General features: G+C 43.6%; 1 protein-coding gene and 1 long non-coding RNA gene across 2 annotated transcripts; one reads left to right on the top strand and one right to left on the bottom strand.

Moving 5' to 3' along the window:
* Window positions 1–2,261: 2,261 nt before the first annotated feature.
* LOC135897095 (uncharacterized) lies at window positions 2,262–18,196 on the top strand. Its single transcript, XR_010562905.2, has 4 exons — window positions 2,262–2,469; window positions 13,781–13,866; window positions 14,478–14,697; window positions 18,103–18,196. It is a non-coding gene; the product is annotated as an uncharacterized lncRNA (long non-coding RNA).
* LOC135897093 (putative nuclease HARBI1) lies at window positions 6,831–11,992 on the bottom strand. Its single transcript, XM_065425671.2, has 3 exons — window positions 11,505–11,992; window positions 10,552–10,690; window positions 6,831–9,564 (listed from the first exon to the last, which is right to left on the bottom strand). The coding sequence occupies exons 1-3, from the start codon at window positions 11,508–11,510 to the stop codon at window positions 9,173–9,175; spliced, it is 537 nt and encodes a 178-aa protein (XP_065281743.1). The 5' UTR covers window positions 11,511–11,992; the 3' UTR covers window positions 6,831–9,172.
* Window positions 18,197–18,350: the final 154 nt, after the last annotated feature.

The raw sequence follows: 18,350 nt of genomic DNA, 5'->3' as shown, positions 1-18,350 counted from the left end.
CGTATTGACGCACTGGTCTATGAGGTCATGCCAGACGGTATTTCGCATTCACAGCGGCGCCGCGCACGACCTGAAGTTGTCCACGTGGTGGGTCGAAACCATTTTACGCACGCTGACGAACATCGATGTTTTCTTGTTTCTGTGCTACGGGTGTTTTTCTTTATTGCTTTCGTTTGTTTGCAGCATCGAGTCGATGGTTTTTATGATGGGTGGTATTGACACGTGGGCTTGCCTATTTTTATCCGGCAACCAAGTTTCGCCGCCTAACAAACGTTATTGCACCGCGCGGGACGCGTCTGCCCTTACAAAAATGGTTCTTGAATTTCCATTGTTGATCTGTTGTACTATCATTGATTCCATAGAAACTCCACAAAATTACAACATTCATTGAGCCAGCACCATGGTTGTTCAATAAAATTTTTATTGACAACTACACAGTAATTTTTTTATTGATGAAATAATGTTCAAATTCCATTGTGTAATGCCAACAACTGGACCGAGTTAAACAGGCGACATACAATTTACCCGAAACAATAACCATTAGTTTAGGTTCCTTAGTTAATTAGTTTCTTAGTTCCTTAGTTTAGGCTACAACATGAAATGGCGTAATTAATCTGGCCAGAGCTTCAACCAATTATTAAAAAATTTGTTGCACAGGCAGTTGTACGTTCAAGTGCAGAATAAAGGCCACTGCAAGATAATGTACTAATGCATTATTAATGCAAAATAATGCTGTATTGAGCCGCTGCAGCGCCAAATGCACAATCTCCGGATAGGTTCAACTTATTTTAATCACTGCGGATATTGCAATGTGCGCTATAACTGCAATGGGAGACCTGAAAAAGATTGAGTGTAGGTGATGCAGTGTAAAGCTTGAACATTGTGCTACCAAGGAGAGAAGAGGTTCATCCCACTGGGCAGCGTACAGGGTACTTTTTTTTTGCTGCACCAAATTTTTAAAATTGCAAAATATAAATCGCGGTAATGTTATGTTTACCATAAGAGTGTACAGATTGGCGGCCTCTAGATACAGAACAATTGCCGCACTTGCGTGCGTAATTAGCAAATTTACGCTAATTAACGTTCTAATTATCAGCAATAGGTGGCTACAGAAAATGAGTACTTTGGTGCCCGTGCTCGACACTACCTATCCCAATGATCAAATTTTGAATAGTGGATTTTATGTGGGAGCTTCGCGAACAATTAGTTCCCCTTGGCAGGCTCCTTGAAATCGAAACTGGCTGGACAAAGAGCGCCTTTGTCGTCGGCGTAGCTTCATGTCTTCCTCAATGCATGCAGAAGCATCCAGAACACTGAGAGGTAACCGGTTTTTGAACTTTTGTTTTGTTGAACTATCGGTACGTCGATGTACGGATCCTACTGGACCTTACCAAAATTTATATCACGTGGCATCACAAGCTACCACAACAATACAGAGCCTGCGGAAAGGCGACCTCGCGTAAATTTACACTATTACATTACGGCAAAATATGCAACAAAATTCAGTGTAAGCGCGCCCACACGCCGATTGGCAGAGGTCACGCGACCAACTAAAATGATGATGATGATGATAATTATCAGCACCAAAAACTTTTGAAACAGGGCGGAGACAAATAGTCTCCTAGTCTGCTTGATTTATTCAAGTTTTACATCTATATATAGCGACCGAGACGCGACTCATACAGACTCATGTTCGCATCAGCAAGCGCGACCTGCCCGTCGTCAGAAGAAAACATTTGTCGATTGATGCCGTTCACTTCTCGCGCCATCGTTGCCGCGTAACGTAACCTTCAGCGCATTGGTTAAGCAGCACAGCTTTGCCACTGCATTCGCGCGGCTGAAACAACGAGCACTTAGGGAATGAGCCAAACCAGTGGTGAATCACCACCATTTGCAACTAATCGCTTCGTGACAACTTGATGGATTTGTAGCCTTCGAGATCAGAACGATGTGTCGTCACGGAGGAAATCTCGGAGGTTATGCTTCAACATTGCCATTGATACTAAATCATTGTTTCAACGCAGACAATTGCTATTTGCGCAGCAACATAATTTATTTTATTACACTTTGTGTATAACTGACAGCTTTGCAAAGAAATTATAGAAGTTCTTCCCGAACGAAATATTTTTGAAAGTTTTTTTTACCAAACTTAGCGAAATATACGAAAGTTAACAAGCAACATTGAAATTTTTTTTTGCGTGTTTGCTTGTTTGGCAGTTGCGTTCGCAGTTGTTTCCGTCGCCATTTTGCATTCTTTCGTGGTCTCCGTGTGCGCGTTGTGTGCGTCGTGAGCTGTAAGCATGCGTGTGTGTTGTGATCTGCTGTTGCGCGACAAGAGACATTTTTGCCAAGAGCGTCGGAGACGAAAAGCTGAATGTACCCGTCCGTCCACTGGCTGACGCGGAGGTATGCCACCGACTGGGCTGCGTGGAAGCGTGCATGAAGAATGGAGCGCCGGCTGACCCGACGGTAAGTACGTTTCTTGTATTGTGTGTATAACTGATCGGCAACGTTCTGACTGGTGTCGTAGAAGTCGCGGGGTGCTTTTTTTGTTGCTGGATGTACGTCGGGCTGACTTGCGCCTGTGGCGCTGGTGCTGTGTCAGTCAACCACTCCGAGCTGTGTCTGATTCACGCGTGGTGCACGGCATCGGTGTTTCAAAACATTTCGTGCCGGGCCGGTCCCGGGTGCATGTGTAGCGTGTTGCATGCTCATTCGGTCCATCGAGCGCCAAGGTGGGGTCATGTCGTCTGTTTAAGCTGTGTATTTAGCAGCCTGGCCTATTCGTCTGTACTACACGGTAGCCAAGTTTATCGCGAACTGAAATGCACGGAACCACTTAAAACAAGGGCGCCTGTTCCTGTGTTGTCATGCTCGTCCCCACCCGTTGCGGTAGCTTAGTGTTGCGCCACTGACCTTGAGGCCGCAGGTGCAACTCCGGCTGCGGCAGCCGGATTTAGATGGAGCGAAATGCAAAAAACGCTCGTGCTTGGGTATGGGTGCTTGTTAAAGATTCAAATTTAATTCAGTCGTACGCTGCTACGTGCCTTGTAATGAGATCGTGGCTTTGGATAGCAAAATCACAAAATTTGAATGTTTAACTTGCATGACCCTGTTTCAACCGTTACCGTTGCAGCAGGACCCATGCCACAGCCGTTTATGTGAACATCAAATTGGCGGACCGTCTTTTCCTTGTATTGTCATCAAATAATCATGCAGAAATGTCGTGGCCGATATCGTGAGATGTGTAATAAACGCGGATCGTCCTATAAAACAGGCTGGTTGATCATTCGCGAATCGAATGCCACCGTGTTGTAACGTCGAAAAAGAATGCCTAAAGCGCATTTGATTGACGCCACCAGTTTCTCTCCCAGCCCTGGGGCCGTATTCTGTAACGGTTCCTTTGGGAACCGGTTCCTTTTGGCTGTTACGTCTGGATTACGTAACTCGGAGAAAGAGTGGAACGGGGCGGCGTGAGGGGAACCAATCAACGAGCGGCGGTCTGCTGGAAGATCACGTCATCATTTTTGTTTGTACTTGGGGGACTGTATAGCAATTAAAGGATGTTGCTGGTTTGATAAAAAAACATTGGTTTCTACAGAACACCTGCAAATATATTTTCAGTAATAAATGTGAGCTTGCGGCGCAGACCGCTACTGGGAGTTGTAAGTTTATTTCTGTTGTTTTCTTATTTAGTCGCTAGGTGGTGTGCCATACGCTATGCAAACAAGTTGCCTCGCTTTGTTTACGCTTTGGACTTGCCAGTTTGCGCGCCGCGGATCCAAAACGATGTCCTCGCAGAAGGTTAGGCTGCTGGGTCCTCATGTTTCAGCGAGGCAACGCGATATACTCGTGTCATTTGTTGAAGAGCACCCCTACCTTGCGAAGGCGTCGTGTGTGCTGGGTCAACAGCTGACGGCGGCGCGCAAGGAGGAGCTCTCGCAGCAAGTGATTGCCTTGCTGCCCGGCAGTGAAAACTGCAGCCCAATGGCGCGGCGTGTGGAAGAAAGACGTGTATAACGTCCGCCGTGATGCAGCCAGGTAAGCACACTCGTTGACGGAGCTTTTGCGCACCATATTCTAACAAACGTGTTAATCACAGAGGAACCGGAGGAGGCAGCCTGCCCGGACCGCGAGGGCGGGCGAGCGCCATCGGAGTCTGCCCGCCGTTCTTTGAGCCCGACGAAGAGGTGAACATCAGGCGCATGGGTTTCAATAGGTCAACGCCAAGTCGACGTGCTGTCGCGATTCGCTCAGTCACCGCCGTTATGGCTGATGTGTGGTCGCGCGCTAGTGTTGCCGCTCAGAAGATGGCCCGAGCTTGAGCGGAAATCGTCAAGCTATTTACTATCGCTTGCGTCAAGTAAGGTCGACATTTTTGTTTAATACCTTTCATCAGTATTTCAGTCTACTCATTCAAACATTAGGGGGGTTAATAGAGTTGATTTTCCGGTCGGAGCCGGCGAAATGTCTGAGGTTGTATTTAGTGTGACGAGCATCGAGTGATTATTACAGAGTTTGAAACGAACAAAAGTGTGTGGTCCGGATGATATCCCTACATCATTCCTTATAAATTGCTCGGGCATCTTTGTACTTCTGTCGCTTATTTCAAAATTTCTTAAATAACAGCGTTGGTGATTGGAAACTAGCGCGAGTGGTGCCAATTCATAAGAGTGGACAGAGGAACAGAGTTGAGAATTACGGACCAGTATCCTTAACTAGCATTTTATGTATGTAAGGTTATGGCACATGTGTATACCTGCATCATGTCTCATCTTGATAACAATAACCTTCTTCATCCTAGTCAGCATGGGTTTCGGCAGGGTTTTTCGTGTACGACACAATTGGTTTGCATTCACTCATGAGCTAGTCTCACCAGTCGACAAGAAACAAATTGTTGATTGTATATTTCTGTATTTCAAAAAAAGCTTTTGACGTCGTTACGCATAGTCTACTGGTCGCTAAACTTTGACTTTACAAATTGGTTGAGAAGGTTATCGCATGTATTGCCGAGTATCTTCGCTCAAGACAGATGTCTGTGGCTCTCAACGGATGTTCCTCTGAATACGTACCTGTGACTTCTGGGGTTCCCCAGAAGTCACATTCATGGCACCACTTCAGGCATTACATCATCATTTACAGCATGGTTTCCAAAAAGGATTTTCTTGCGAAACCTAACTACTAGAATTCACGTCAGACTTACGCTTTCATATGAACAGTAATAAACAAATTGACTGCATCTTTTTGGATTTCTCAAAAGCATTCGATCGTGTAGCCCATAGTCACCCGATATCAAAGCTCTCAGCAATTAAACTCAACTCACTAACCCTATCATGGATTCGCAATTTTCTTACTAATCGCGAACAGTTCACTGTTGTTGCTAACTTTTCCTCTGGCCTCTTTGACGTCACCTCTGGTGTACCTCAAGGCAGTTTACTTGGGCCTCTTCTCTTTTTAATTTACATTAACGACTTGCCGAACAATATATCATCTTCTGTACGATTATTATTTCACAGATTTGTTCACACAGTTGGCCTAACCTTATCAAACCTGAAAGAAGCATCCTCGACATCACAACGACTGAACAATCAGTTCAGCTACACCCGAATTTATGGCAACACACAACGCTTTTAATTTTTCAACTTTGCCCCGTGCGGTCCGTTTATGGAACGCACTACCAGATACCATTGCATGCCAATCTAAACACACTGCATTTCGCAATATACTAAGCAATCAATATGCCGTTTCAATCGTCTAAACACGTCATGTCTTTTGTAATTTACTTGAATTTTTTTCTACAAGTTAAAGAATTTCAGCGCTCCCAATTTTTTTTACAATACTTACTACTGTATAACATGTAAAAACGTTTACAATGTTATTATGCTATTATGTTGTTGTTTACCATTTATTGTTATTGCTCTACATATTGTATTTGCTAATGTATTAATTTTCCATGTTCTGTGTGCACTCCTTTCATTATGCTGATGTTTATTTCTTTCCCGATTCAATACTAATATGTTACCGTATTTCCCCCTTACACTATGCCTTCTCGAAGGCCTGTAAGGTACACGTAAATAAATAAATCAATATTTAGAATGTTTGCAGATGACTGTATATAAGGTCATCAACAGCGAATCTGACCAACAAGCACTACAATATGATTTGGATTTGATTGCCACATGGTGTGAAAAATGGAAAATGTCACTGAATGAGCAAAAGAGTGTCCACGTCACCTTTACCGGGAAGCGCTCATATGACAGCAATCGTAACACTATAAATAATGCTACTCTTGAACAAGTGTCAGAATATAAATACTTAGGTGTATTTTTTTCTGCTGATTTAAGGTGGAACAGACACGTTACTCATGTTAGGAACAAGGCTGTCGGAGCATTAGGTTTCTTGAAACGTATCTTTAGTAGCTTGCCACAGAAACTTAGGGAGCAACTGTATTTCACACATGTGCGCAGTACACTAGAGTATGCGTGTGTTTGCTGGGATCCATATACTACAGAACTTGTAGATAAACGAGAAAAAGTGCAGAACAGGGCAGTTCTGTTTGTCCTTGGCAATTATGACAGGATGCTTAGCATGACAGAAAGCAAAAAGACATTAAATTGGCATCTTCTCGAACACCGTCGCCGAAACCTCAGATTAAAATTTCTTCATAACATATACCACTCTAATGCGGGGATAGCCAGGTAATTGTATTTTCAGCCGCCCACATGTTTCTCAAAGGCGAGATCACAAATTAAAAATATGTGAGATTCCTTTTGACGCTCTATTGCATGAATTATGAAAAGTCATTTTTTCAGCTTTCATTATTGATTGAATGAGCAAACACGACTGTAATAATAAAGATAAAGCTTTGTGCCAAATATGGCACACCATGAAGATGGCTGAGCGCTCTTGCAGCCATGGGCGGAAAACAAACCTTCACGGACGGTGGTCTTTTTAGTGCGATGTGGGGAATGAAATGAAACAGTTGTTTGCTGCGTTCAGGCACAGATGAATGTTGCATTTCCTCTATCTTACCAACGACTTGTTTGTGCAAGGTGGCCGCTTACATCTTTGTTTCTTCTCGTCAAATTCTGGCCAGTGGCCGACTTGGTCAGATCGGTCGTCTTTGGGTGGCATTGCGGCCGCTGGTCCCTGTGCTTTTTTGACTTGAACCTGGAATTCGATGTCCTGACTAGAAGTCCTTCCTGGTCGCTAGTTGGGTAGGCACTTGTTATGCGAGGTAAGGCATTCTGCAATTTCTGCTTTTAAATGAGCCAGCGGTAGTACTTGTCTCCTCCTAAGCTGCTCCTGCACCCTCCTGTACAAGACCCATGCTGTTACTACCGATAAGTCTAGCATAGGCGTAAAAATTCGAAAGTGCCATTTCTTCGACCTCTGATATGTATGCAGTAAAGTCCAAACAGTGAGTGCAGCAGGTCAACACCACCCATGTGCCTGTTATGGACCTTTACTACGCTGGGGCAATCAATTTCGCGAAACACCTTGGCGGAGGTAAACCAGCGCTTAGTCTTTTGGACTGGATCTCTCCCAACAAAGCTCGGCAGAAATGTCACTGCGCGGTTATCGTATCGACGCACACACGATAACTCCACGTCATGTATCGCGTTTGTGAGTGCCTCTGAAGCACCACGTCCTTTACATTTCAGTTCCTTTTCGCTTTTCAGGCGGCTGTTTGGTAGACAATTCGCCCTTACCGTACCGATCGTCAAAATTCCATCTTGTGATAGAGTGACCTGCAACTTCGGGCTATTGAACAGATGGCAGCACGTTACCATATTTTGTATTTCAAGTTCATACTGTGCCAATATGGCATACACCGATTTCGGTTTCTCTGCTGTAGTTGCAGGCAAAATTGAGAAAACTAGTAACTGCCTTGAATTGACGAGACCAAAAAATATGCCAAAATAATTTTTCTATGCTTCTGCGGTCGAAATTTTCAGAGAAAAAAAAAACAATTGCTCGTGTTTGCCCCCTCCAAGTTTCACGTTGCATCCCAAAATCTACTTCACCTCTGTTTTGCATATCGCTCAAGAGATGGCAGCACTTGCTCATAATAAGTGCGCATAACTATGAGATTTACTCTGATGGTATCACATTCTCAACTGGGAATCTCACACAAGCGAAAAAGAATGGTAACTGGTATGTGCCAAATATGGGACGTCATGCAATAGAAGGTTAAAAGCGACGCTTTCCGCTACTCTATGTTCGTACTATAAGAGATTGAAATACTCTACCACCTGACACTGTCTGTATTTGTTCAAATGATGATTTCTTCCATGCTTTATGAATGTAATTTTGAGTGTTCATTTATATGAGTTGTACCCTCCCTGCTGTAATGCCTGAATGGCGAAGCAGGTACCCAGTGAATAAAATAAAGAAATGTTTCATTGTCATGATTTTGTTTATATTGTGTTATAGCGTAGTTGCACCTTGTTAAGCAGCAATTACGAGCATTATGTGAAATCATGCGTGCAAGAAATGCAATGTTGAAGCAACTCTTGAGTTTAAACAAAGCAGTAGTAAGCATGAGTGTCTGCTATGTAAAGAAATCCTGCTCCAAAAAGTGCTTGGCATGTCTCGTTTGTTGCTATACGTTTCAATATGTGCTATACAGATTGCTTTGAACGACATTTCAGTTGCTGTGCAACTTGTGCTGTGCTTGTGTGTCACACATGAACAGACACCTTCAGCTTTGGAACAATGCATACTGCACAGTAAAATAGGCATCGCAAAGCAATATTCAACTATGCAAGATTGGTTGCCATTCACCTTGGAAATAACCTTTATTTTAAGAAAATTCCCTGGCAAGACAATATTCAAAAGCACAGTGAACAAAGCAAAGGAGTAACATAATGGCACATGCCTATTTGTCACTGCATGTGTATCTGTCATGCTCAACATAGACAAATCATGTGCTTTTCACTACCGCAGTATGCAGCATACTACGATTAGCCACATGTGAGCACACGCAATGTGTTATGTTGAAGTGCACGGCCTATTTACTTCATGAAAAGAAAAATAAAACATGTTCCACCAGCACATGTCTCCGCCTCATTTGCCAGCGAATGCGCCGGCGCACACTTTGCAGGTAGGCAATGCGCAAATTTCTGGGCAGCCGAAACACACCAACTATGGATTCGCGCACCGCACGGCCTCATTGAAACAAAGCTCGAGAAGGCTGTACAGGGTGCGCCTGCGGTGGCACCTGTACTTGAAGCGGCACTTGTGCCTGGGCTGGCCGCTGTGCGCTGTCGTCATGTGCACCGTCATCATCTGGGTCGTCTGGCAGAGGCACGCCTGCTGCAAGGCAGAGGTTATGCAGCGCTGCACAAGCTGCAACAATAGTGGCTGCTTTCTGAGGCGAGTAGTGGAGCACCCGATACATCTGCAGGCATCGGAAGCGGCTCTTGACGACTCCTATGTACCGCTCAACGGCATTTCGCATTGATGCGTGTGCCTCATTATAGCGCCCCTCTGCCGTGAGGCGATTTGGGTGACCAGGCACAGGAGTCATGATCCATGGCGCTAGCCGGTACCCAGAGTCCCCTGTAAAGTGTTGCATGTTAGTGAACGAAATGGATACATTAAGGCGCAATGCAAGAACACAGTCTACGCCAGGGCCCTTTTACAACAGGAGCGGGTCTTGGATTTATTGTTGCAATATCTATCAAACATTGACCTTCCCGGAAAGTTGTAAAGAAAGTTCAACTCATTTTAAAGAAAAGCCCTATTTCACCTGTTGTCTTGGCTGCAAATCTCTATCTCAGGTTAAGTTGGACATGTAATATTTATTTCATACTCGTGGTTTTCTGCTCCGTTCATCCCATTTGCCCCTCCCTAAATGTACATCTTCCACTAAAACTTATTACTAAAACTTCAGAAGTCTTATTTTATGAAACACTTCTAAGGTCTACTCTCCAATATGCTGCCAGTATCTGGGATCCTTGCTCTACCTTTCGTACCTCTTCTCATGAAGGTACCCAAAATCGAGCTACCCGTTTGATCCTTTCTAATCACTCCAGCACCACATGTCGCTGCAACTAAAAAAATCACACACATTGTGACACAAAGCAAAATAGCGCAACTTGCACCATTCTACAATATATACTACACCGATCACTAACGTCGATGCCGAAAGTTTCACGCACACGCTTATTCCTTTGTTCCAAGGACAGGGACCAGGTCCCCGAGTCCATTGTCACCAACCCTTTTCCACCATACTTGTAAACTGCCATTTCGACGTGTTCTGTAGAATTCCACCCCTGCCTGTAGCGCTCCACTTGGCATTCAGTGTATTGAAATTAATAAATAAAGAGCATAACATGTCAGCTGTTGTATACATGCTGGTACAAATATCTGCCTTTTAAGAGAGACTTGTTTCTCTCGATAGTCGCTGCAGGTTCATTAGGTACCGCTGCATTCACAACACATTTCTAGCAAATCACGCTTTCTTAAAGTTTGCTAGGATGCAAAACTATTTGACTGTGTATGTTTTACATGTGGAAGAAGCACTGCTACTTCAGGTGCACTTACCAAGCAAGACTTCTCCATGAAGTAACAGGCCACGAGTGAGGCGGCGGCGAAATGTAGAATGCCTCCAGACGAATGAATCGTGGCACGATCCCGGAAACCGTGGGTCAATTTCCAGGATATTCAGCTTCGCGTCGCACACCTCATAAGGGAAAGCAAAGAGAAGGTGTCAGTGCCACTGCAACAAATATGTGGCACAACCTTTTGCTTACAACACTACTTGCCAAACAGTTACTGTTCAGTCAGTGAACACAATTACAGAAAAGGAGATATCAATATACGCACTAGGCAGTTGAACTAATGATCAGCATGATAACAGTGTCATCTTAACCTACAAATGCAATGTTGGCATGTGTTCACATGCTCATGTATGGCGTGCGGTAACAACACAATGCGCAAAATAATTCTTTTGGTTTCTTCCGTCCATATTGTATATGTTTTTTTTTTTCAGACAAAGTGCCTATTACAAGCGAAAGAACGCGGAAACAGCATGTGCCGTATTGACAGCTAGAGCGAATGGGTGTCCACACATTCTCATTCTCCCTCACACCATTTTCATTGATGGGATGCTCCTTTTCGCGTTTACAGTCTGTTGGCCACAATGCTTTAGTTTTACGTCGAATAAGAATCACAAGGGCTCGTCTTCTGTTAGGATCGCTCGCAGACGAAGACTCCCTTCACTGCTACGGCGTCTATTCCGGTTTAAGTCGCGCGTAATGAGTTTACATTGTAGCATCGAAAAGGCTATTCAACTGTGATTGGAGAGCACTGAAAAAGTGCGGCCGTGTTCTATGCAAAGATCAAAGTCGTCATTACACATACAACACAAACGCTACTTTCTCTAATAGGAACGCAAGTATTGCCGGCAATTGATGAAAAATAACGAAACGAAGTTTTTTACAACGTGCACTCGCGCAAACACATATCGAAAATATTTGTCAATGAACAATACTCACGACCATGCAGTTGAGGGTGTAATACCCTTTACGGCTCCAGTACGATTCCGTTTCGCCGGGGCCGAGCTTCTTAGGGCGAACGATGGCTATCAGACTCCCGTCCACACATCCTAGAACTCCTGGAATTTTTCCACGGCTAAGAAAGCCTTCCTTGACGGCGGCTTTCTGTTGCGCCGTGGATGGGAATCTAACCCATCCTTTTTCCTTGCCCGCAACCGTAATGGCCTTGGCGACAGCTGTAATGATCCGGCTGACCGAAGGCTACGACAGTGCAATCGCTTCTTCATTCCCGACGCACTGTTGAAAGCTCCCGGTGGCAAAAAACCGCAGCGCGCACAGCACTTTCATCGTAGTGTCGACACCACGCAATCTTTGAGGTCCGAGATGTCCTTCCAGCTCATCGCAAAGACGTCGCACTATGTCTTTGGAGAGACTAAAATGCCTTCGAAACTCTTCTTCGGCCATGCCGAACGCGTCGCGCCGTTGCCTCTCGTCGCGTCGTTGTCTTTCGGCACTCGCCAGCAGCACAACCAAGGGAGCCGCCATTGCCGTCTCTGTCTCGTCTCGTCTAGGTGCCGGCTCGTCAGCTGGCGCGAGATTAGCCGGCAGCCGCGGTTGCCCTAGCAACCCTCGACATCATGCTCGCCTCCGCGCGCGACTCTCAAACGAACCACTTCTCCGCGGTTCCGCTCCTAGCAGGGAACCGGTTCCTTTCCAGAAGATTGGCAACCTGTGTGACGTCATCAAAATTTGTTGTCCCGCCCACCAGGGATGACGACATCGAAGCGCCGACCAATGGCAACAGCCGAAAGGAACCGGTTCCCAAAGGAACCGCTACAGAATACGGCCCCTGGGTATCTTTTTCATGTTGCAAAAGCATTTCTACGAAATTGTTTGTGTACTCTGGATATGTTAAAGAACAAGATTTTGCTCAAAGCTGTAGTGTATCACAGAATAAGACTTGTTAATCCGGAGTTACTATAAATATAGTCAATCTTCTTTCTTTTCTGGCAAAAAAAAAAAGAAAGAAGATTATGAAAGCATGCAAGCCTCTGAATACGTGAGAAAAGATGCAACCTTTAGACCAAATCTGGGATATTTTTTCCTTCGGAGGACTGACCCAAATTCCTACTTTTATGTTCACACAGAAAAGTGCCTTGTCATAAAGATGTCGTAATATCAGACACTTTCTTTTGAAAGTTCCTCTTAAACGCCCTGTGAAAAACTGTTGGTAAAAGAATTTGGTTCTTGCTATTTCAGTATTCCTAAAACATATGCAGTGAACAATAAAAATATTCAACTAATTCATTCAGTCACACAAATAAAATACATTGCTAACACAGCAGCTGGTAGCAAGAAACACTTGGTTACGTAAGCATCAAGCACTTATATACATTTTTTATTATTGATGGCATTTCACTGTGTAGCTGTTATGTAATACTGCATTTATAAAATACTTTAAATAGTGGCATCCACAGCATCTGGAGAAGAGTGCAGGGCACATTGTGTCTGATGCTATTGCAAACTTGCATGACACATCAAAAGCAGGCAACAATCTTACACCATCTGGTTAATGCTTTCTGTGAATATAAAAAAGGATCTTTAAGGCCCTTCCCTGCATGTGCGAATCTACTTTGCCACACTGGATAAACAGTGCTAACATAACAAGAACCAGTTGAACATGCCCTTCCACATCAAAAGCTCCTGTGTAGGTGCCCTGTAATATTTATGGAAGTATAGGTGTGGAGGCCCTCTAGTCGGTTTTTGTAAGGAACTCCATGACTCGAGACAAAAAGCACACTGCAGCAGTGTTTGGGTCTGATAGTATTCAATCCGTACTAGAATTTATGAGGAATATTGAATACTGAAGCATCTTTAAAAAAACTAAAATGTATTGATCGTACTGATTTTTCCCTTTTGCTGCTTGAAAGAAATACCCATTAATTTTTTGTATTAATTTTGTGGATAAACATGCCTATTCTTAAATTCAAAACTATCTTTGCAGCATGTGTGAAAACCTGCAACACTTTAACGGAAGGCTTTTCGCTTCACTCGACTATCACGAAGTGTCATGCACCCGACTCATGTTAAATGCCAGGCTCGCCAAATCACGCATCAGTGACTGATGCACAAAAAGAACCAAAGTGTCGCAAAATTCATTATTAAGTGTGAGATATTTCGCTGCATAAAGAAGTAGCATTTGGTGCTTTATTGCTGAAATGGATGAAGTACATATTACTTTTATTCAGTGGTTGTATTGCTTTCTCATTATGCAGAAGCTGGCAAGAGAGTGAAGAGGCTACGAAAAATCCTCAACAACATCGACAACAAGCCAGAAGAACCAGTAATTGCTTGCACAGAGGTACGCTTATTGTGTGCTGCCAGTTGTTCTCCCTTCTTTCTTTTACTTTCTTTTTTGGCAATATAGTGCATTTGAAGTGATTCCGTGAACAAAGCAAGATTAAATCAGTGTTTCCCAACTTCTGGCCCCTGGAATCACTTCAGATAGCGAAAGGGATCTGTGTGGATCATTTAAAGATTTGCAGTTGATCTTGCAATGTATGACTATGACTAAAATTTATATCTGGCCAGCATAGTGGCAGGTAGCAAGCCGTTGCAGGAAAGTTACTGGTGCTGTATGCTATTTAGAAATCATTAACAATGATCGTGTTCGAGATCACACTCACTGACGACAGCTTGTGTATCTGTGGGCAACCAGCCGGCAACTACTAAGTCCACCTCTGAACAACTTATATTTGTTCGCACACGTGCACATGTGCTGCAGTGTCAGTAACTGCAAGTAACTGTCAATGAAATGCCTCTGCAATGCAAACCATGCAACGATGCTGCAAGACACTTGTTTTTCTTCTGCTGTCATTTACGGCTTGTCCATTTGATGATAAATTGTTCACCTTTATGCTCTGTGTGATCAAAAGTGAGCTTTTAAAGTGTCGCTTAATTTTCTGTGTACAGGTTGACATTGGTGGCGGGACGCTGATAAGAACATCCTCGATCAGCTGAGCCAGGCCTGTGACATTATCAGTGGCCGTGGAAAATTCGTCAGGGCACTTTTGCACCACGTCTTTACTGATGGTGGGCTCCACGGCAAGCCATTGTTTGTGGGCAAGAGCTGCCTACGTGGCCAGACGGTTCAGGAGGAGGCCCTCGACACCGTATGCGTAGAGACCGATAGGTGTGTACGCTATTTTAGTAGTCATTTAGTCTTAAATAATGAAATCAGAACATGCATATAAGTTGAAGAAAGGCTATTTATACAAACTGTACTGTTAGCAACTGGATAAAGTATAGTAAGTGTTCCTAATATTTCATGTAAAAAAAACAAATAGTTCCCTTCTTTCATTATTTGCATTATGGCCACGAAGTTATGCACAAATTTTAGAGGCCCGATAAAAGAAATGATTGGTCGAGCTATGGATTGATCACAGCTGCTTAAAAGATACTGATGGGCTAGTTGGTATATTGATGGGCTAGTTGGTATCATATTGAAGCAGCACACTTGCATCTGACACATACGCATCACATAGAAAGGACATACGCAGGCGCTGGACTGCACATTCTGCATTATTGTTTAAGAACGACCCGTCTTTTGTAGTGCCACTTGAGAAGCACACATGCTCTGATGGCAGTGAGGTGTGACAAGAGCAAGGGTAAAACACAAATATAGGTGACATTTTCGGATTCCCACTCTGAATAATCAAAGTCTAAATAGCGGCACGCCTTTTCAGAGAATGATACCAAGGGGCAACTGATAGACCCATCTTTCCATTTGTCAGTTTCTGTAGCTATGTTTGTTGTGTTTCCTGCGCAAAACTTCCGTATCTTTCAGGACGGGTTTGCAGCCCCAATGCTTGCAATGAAAGGCTAAATGACATGTATCTTTAGCTGTGCAGTGATAAATGTGTTCATTTAGCCTTGTATATTCAAGCACCTGCATGTCTGCCAAGTGTATGCCTTGTTACAGGACTATAAAACACTCCGTCTGCACAATTGACGTTGGGCTTTCGATGGTTGATTACACAGGGACTTGTTCTTTTTTTTGTGCCATTCACCTTTTTGCACAGGCTCGACAACCGCACAGGTGCGGAAAACACTGCATAAACGCCGGCCATTTGACCTATCTTTTGCAGATTGTGGGAAATTGTGTGTACATAAGGTATGACTGCGTTGCCTTGACAGTCCTTGTGACTGCGAGTGGATCCGCTCACTTTTTTGTGTTTAGTAACCTGAAACATATCAAGAGCTTCGATGGATACCTAGAGCTCCTGAGGCAGGTTACCTTGTTTGTGAAGCTGGTTTCACATTTGTGATGACATGATTTTTGCAGTGCGTTAAGAAAGCAAGAGTGGATGATGATGATGATGAAGCAACATTTGCTGGGCCCGAGATAAATCGGTGGTGCACGCAGGCACCAGACGGGGTGGTTCCCTAGTTACGGGACCCATATGTTTCCAGCAGCTCCTGGCCCCTGTCCGTCAGTGCGAGCTGAATCGGTAGGGCGGGGCTGGATAACAAAGTCTCCCATCGCTCAAGGGGTTGGGGATTGGGGATTGGGGGTGTTGGTGGCAATTGCCCTCTTCACAAGCTTTGAATGTGCCGATTGGTAGGGAAGGACAGATTTGTTGTTCCTTGGTTCATAAGACCAACATACACACCAATGCAGTGTTTTATAAATGCCTCAGGTCATTGTTACTAACACATAAGCTACTTATCAGCAGTTTTATTAGGTTTTTAGACCTTGGTGCATATGTATCCTCCCATCAAATCTGTTGGTCTTATGAGCCAAAGAGCAACAAAGCTGTCTTTCCCTACCACTCGGCCCATTCAAAGCTTGTGAAAAGGGTGACTGTCCGCTCTTGCTTTCTTAACACACTGCAAAAAACATGTCATCACAAATGTGAAACAAGCTTAACAAACCAGGTAACCTGCCTCAAGAGCTCTGGGTGTTCATCGAAGCTCTTGATATCAGTTGCAGAATGCTTACTAAAGAAGACAGAAATAGTGAGCAGATCCACGCACAGACACAAGGCATTACAAGCTGGTCATGCCTTATGTACACACAATTTCCCAAATCTGCTAAAGATATGTCGCAGGGCTTGCATTGATGTGGTGTTTTGCGCGCCTCTGTGATTTTCGAGCGTATGCAAAAAGGTGAATGGCGCAAAAAAAGGAACAAGTGCCTGTGCAATCAATCACTGAAAGCCCTATGTGAATTGTTCAGAGAAAGTGGTTTATAAGGTCCCTCTGTCCTGTAACAAGGTATACATTTGGCAGACGGGCAGGTCCTTGAATATGAGGCTAACTGAGCACAATTATCACTACATGGCTAAAGATTCAGATCATTTAGCGTTTCATTGCAAGGATTGTGGCTGCAAACCATATTGAAAGATACGGAAGTTGTGCGCAGAGAACATAAAAAACAAACGGGAAATTCTTGAAGCAATAGAAATTGACAAATGGAAAGATAGGTGTATCAGTTGCCCCTCGGTATCATTCTCTGAAGAAGCACGCTGTTATCTTGGACTTTGGTTATTCATAGAGTGGAAATCCAAAAATTTCATCTTTATTTGTGTCTTTTATGCATTTTATTCTGGCTCTCGCCATACCATACTGCCATCAGGGCATGTACGCTTCACAAGAGACACTACAGAAGATGGGTCTTTGAGCAATAAAGCAGTAGTTGCAGTCCGGCGCCTCTGTACGCCCTTTCTAAGTGTACGTGTCAGATGTAAGTGTGCTGCTTCAAGATCATAGCTGGCCAGATAGCACACATATATTCCTAGGTTGACTTCTGCACCAGCTATTTGTGATGGCACATTTTAATATATGCTCGGCGATTTGCTATGTGCTAGCTATCTTGTAGCTTTGTTTCTTTACTAAGAAAAGCCTGCACTATTTTTCAGGACTTCTTGGGTTAACTTAGCGCTTATTGTTATTATAAAGTGTCAAATATATATGTTGCATGAAAGGTTCACTCTAGCAGGAACTTAGTGAATGCAGAGAGGAAGAGCCCCACACATTCGTGTGACAGTCACGTTGAGCACGGAGCTAATTTAGTTCATTTGCCGCATGTCTGACCACCACTGCTGTGATGTGTAACCAGCAGGCTGCACCTACTTTAAGAATGCTGAATGTTTTCTCTTAAACCAATTAAAGTGTGACAGAAAGTAGTGAATTCCAGTTGCAATGTTTTCATATGCTATGTTCAAGCTTTTCATTGCCATAGTGACCATCAGATAATTTAAAGCATAATGCTATTTGTAATAACATTTAATCAACGATAAAACAAAAATATTGCAGGATTTTTCAGGCAGATAATTCAAGCATAAAGCTAGTTTAAACTGCATAGAAGCTCACTTGTATACTTTTTGTCTAGCAGCTTCTACAAAGCTCTTGCCACATTTACCATGACTCCTTATACTGTTATTATAGCTCCTTATACAGAACATCAGTAGTACATGGATTAAACATGAAAGCTTCTAGCAGATATTTATTTCTTAGTTTTGTTGCATAATCACTATTGCCTGCTAATTTAATTTGCCAGAGCTGCACATTGTTTCATCTACTCATATGTTTCCAGGATACACCTGCTCAGTTTCCGGGAGCCAGTGTTCCATACATCAAGAAGAGCCTATCCTTGCTTTCGTGATAAATAAAATGAAGTAAGACCATGCCTTTTTATATGCCTTCTTGTTTGTTACTGCTGGCTGCACCTCATATTCAGCCTCAGTAAGCATCTTACATGAAGTCATTGCATTGAGGACTAAATGCAATGACAACTTCATGAAGATACTGCGCAATACAATGACAACCCAGTGGAAGAACAGT

Source organism: Dermacentor albipictus, chromosome 7, assembly GCF_038994185.2.
Source record: "Dermacentor albipictus isolate Rhodes 1998 colony chromosome 7, USDA_Dalb.pri_finalv2, whole genome shotgun sequence".
Lineage (NCBI taxonomy): Eukaryota > Metazoa > Arthropoda > Arachnida > Ixodida > Ixodidae > Dermacentor > Dermacentor albipictus.
This window is presented reverse-complemented; position numbering and strand designations above follow the sequence as displayed.

Coding starts and splice junctions, on each gene's coding strand:
- LOC135897093 (XM_065425671.2), bottom strand. Junction 9,565..10,551: donor TCATGGAGAAGTCTTGCTTG/GTAAGTGCACCT, acceptor AACACTTTACAG/GGGACTCTGGGTACCGGCTA.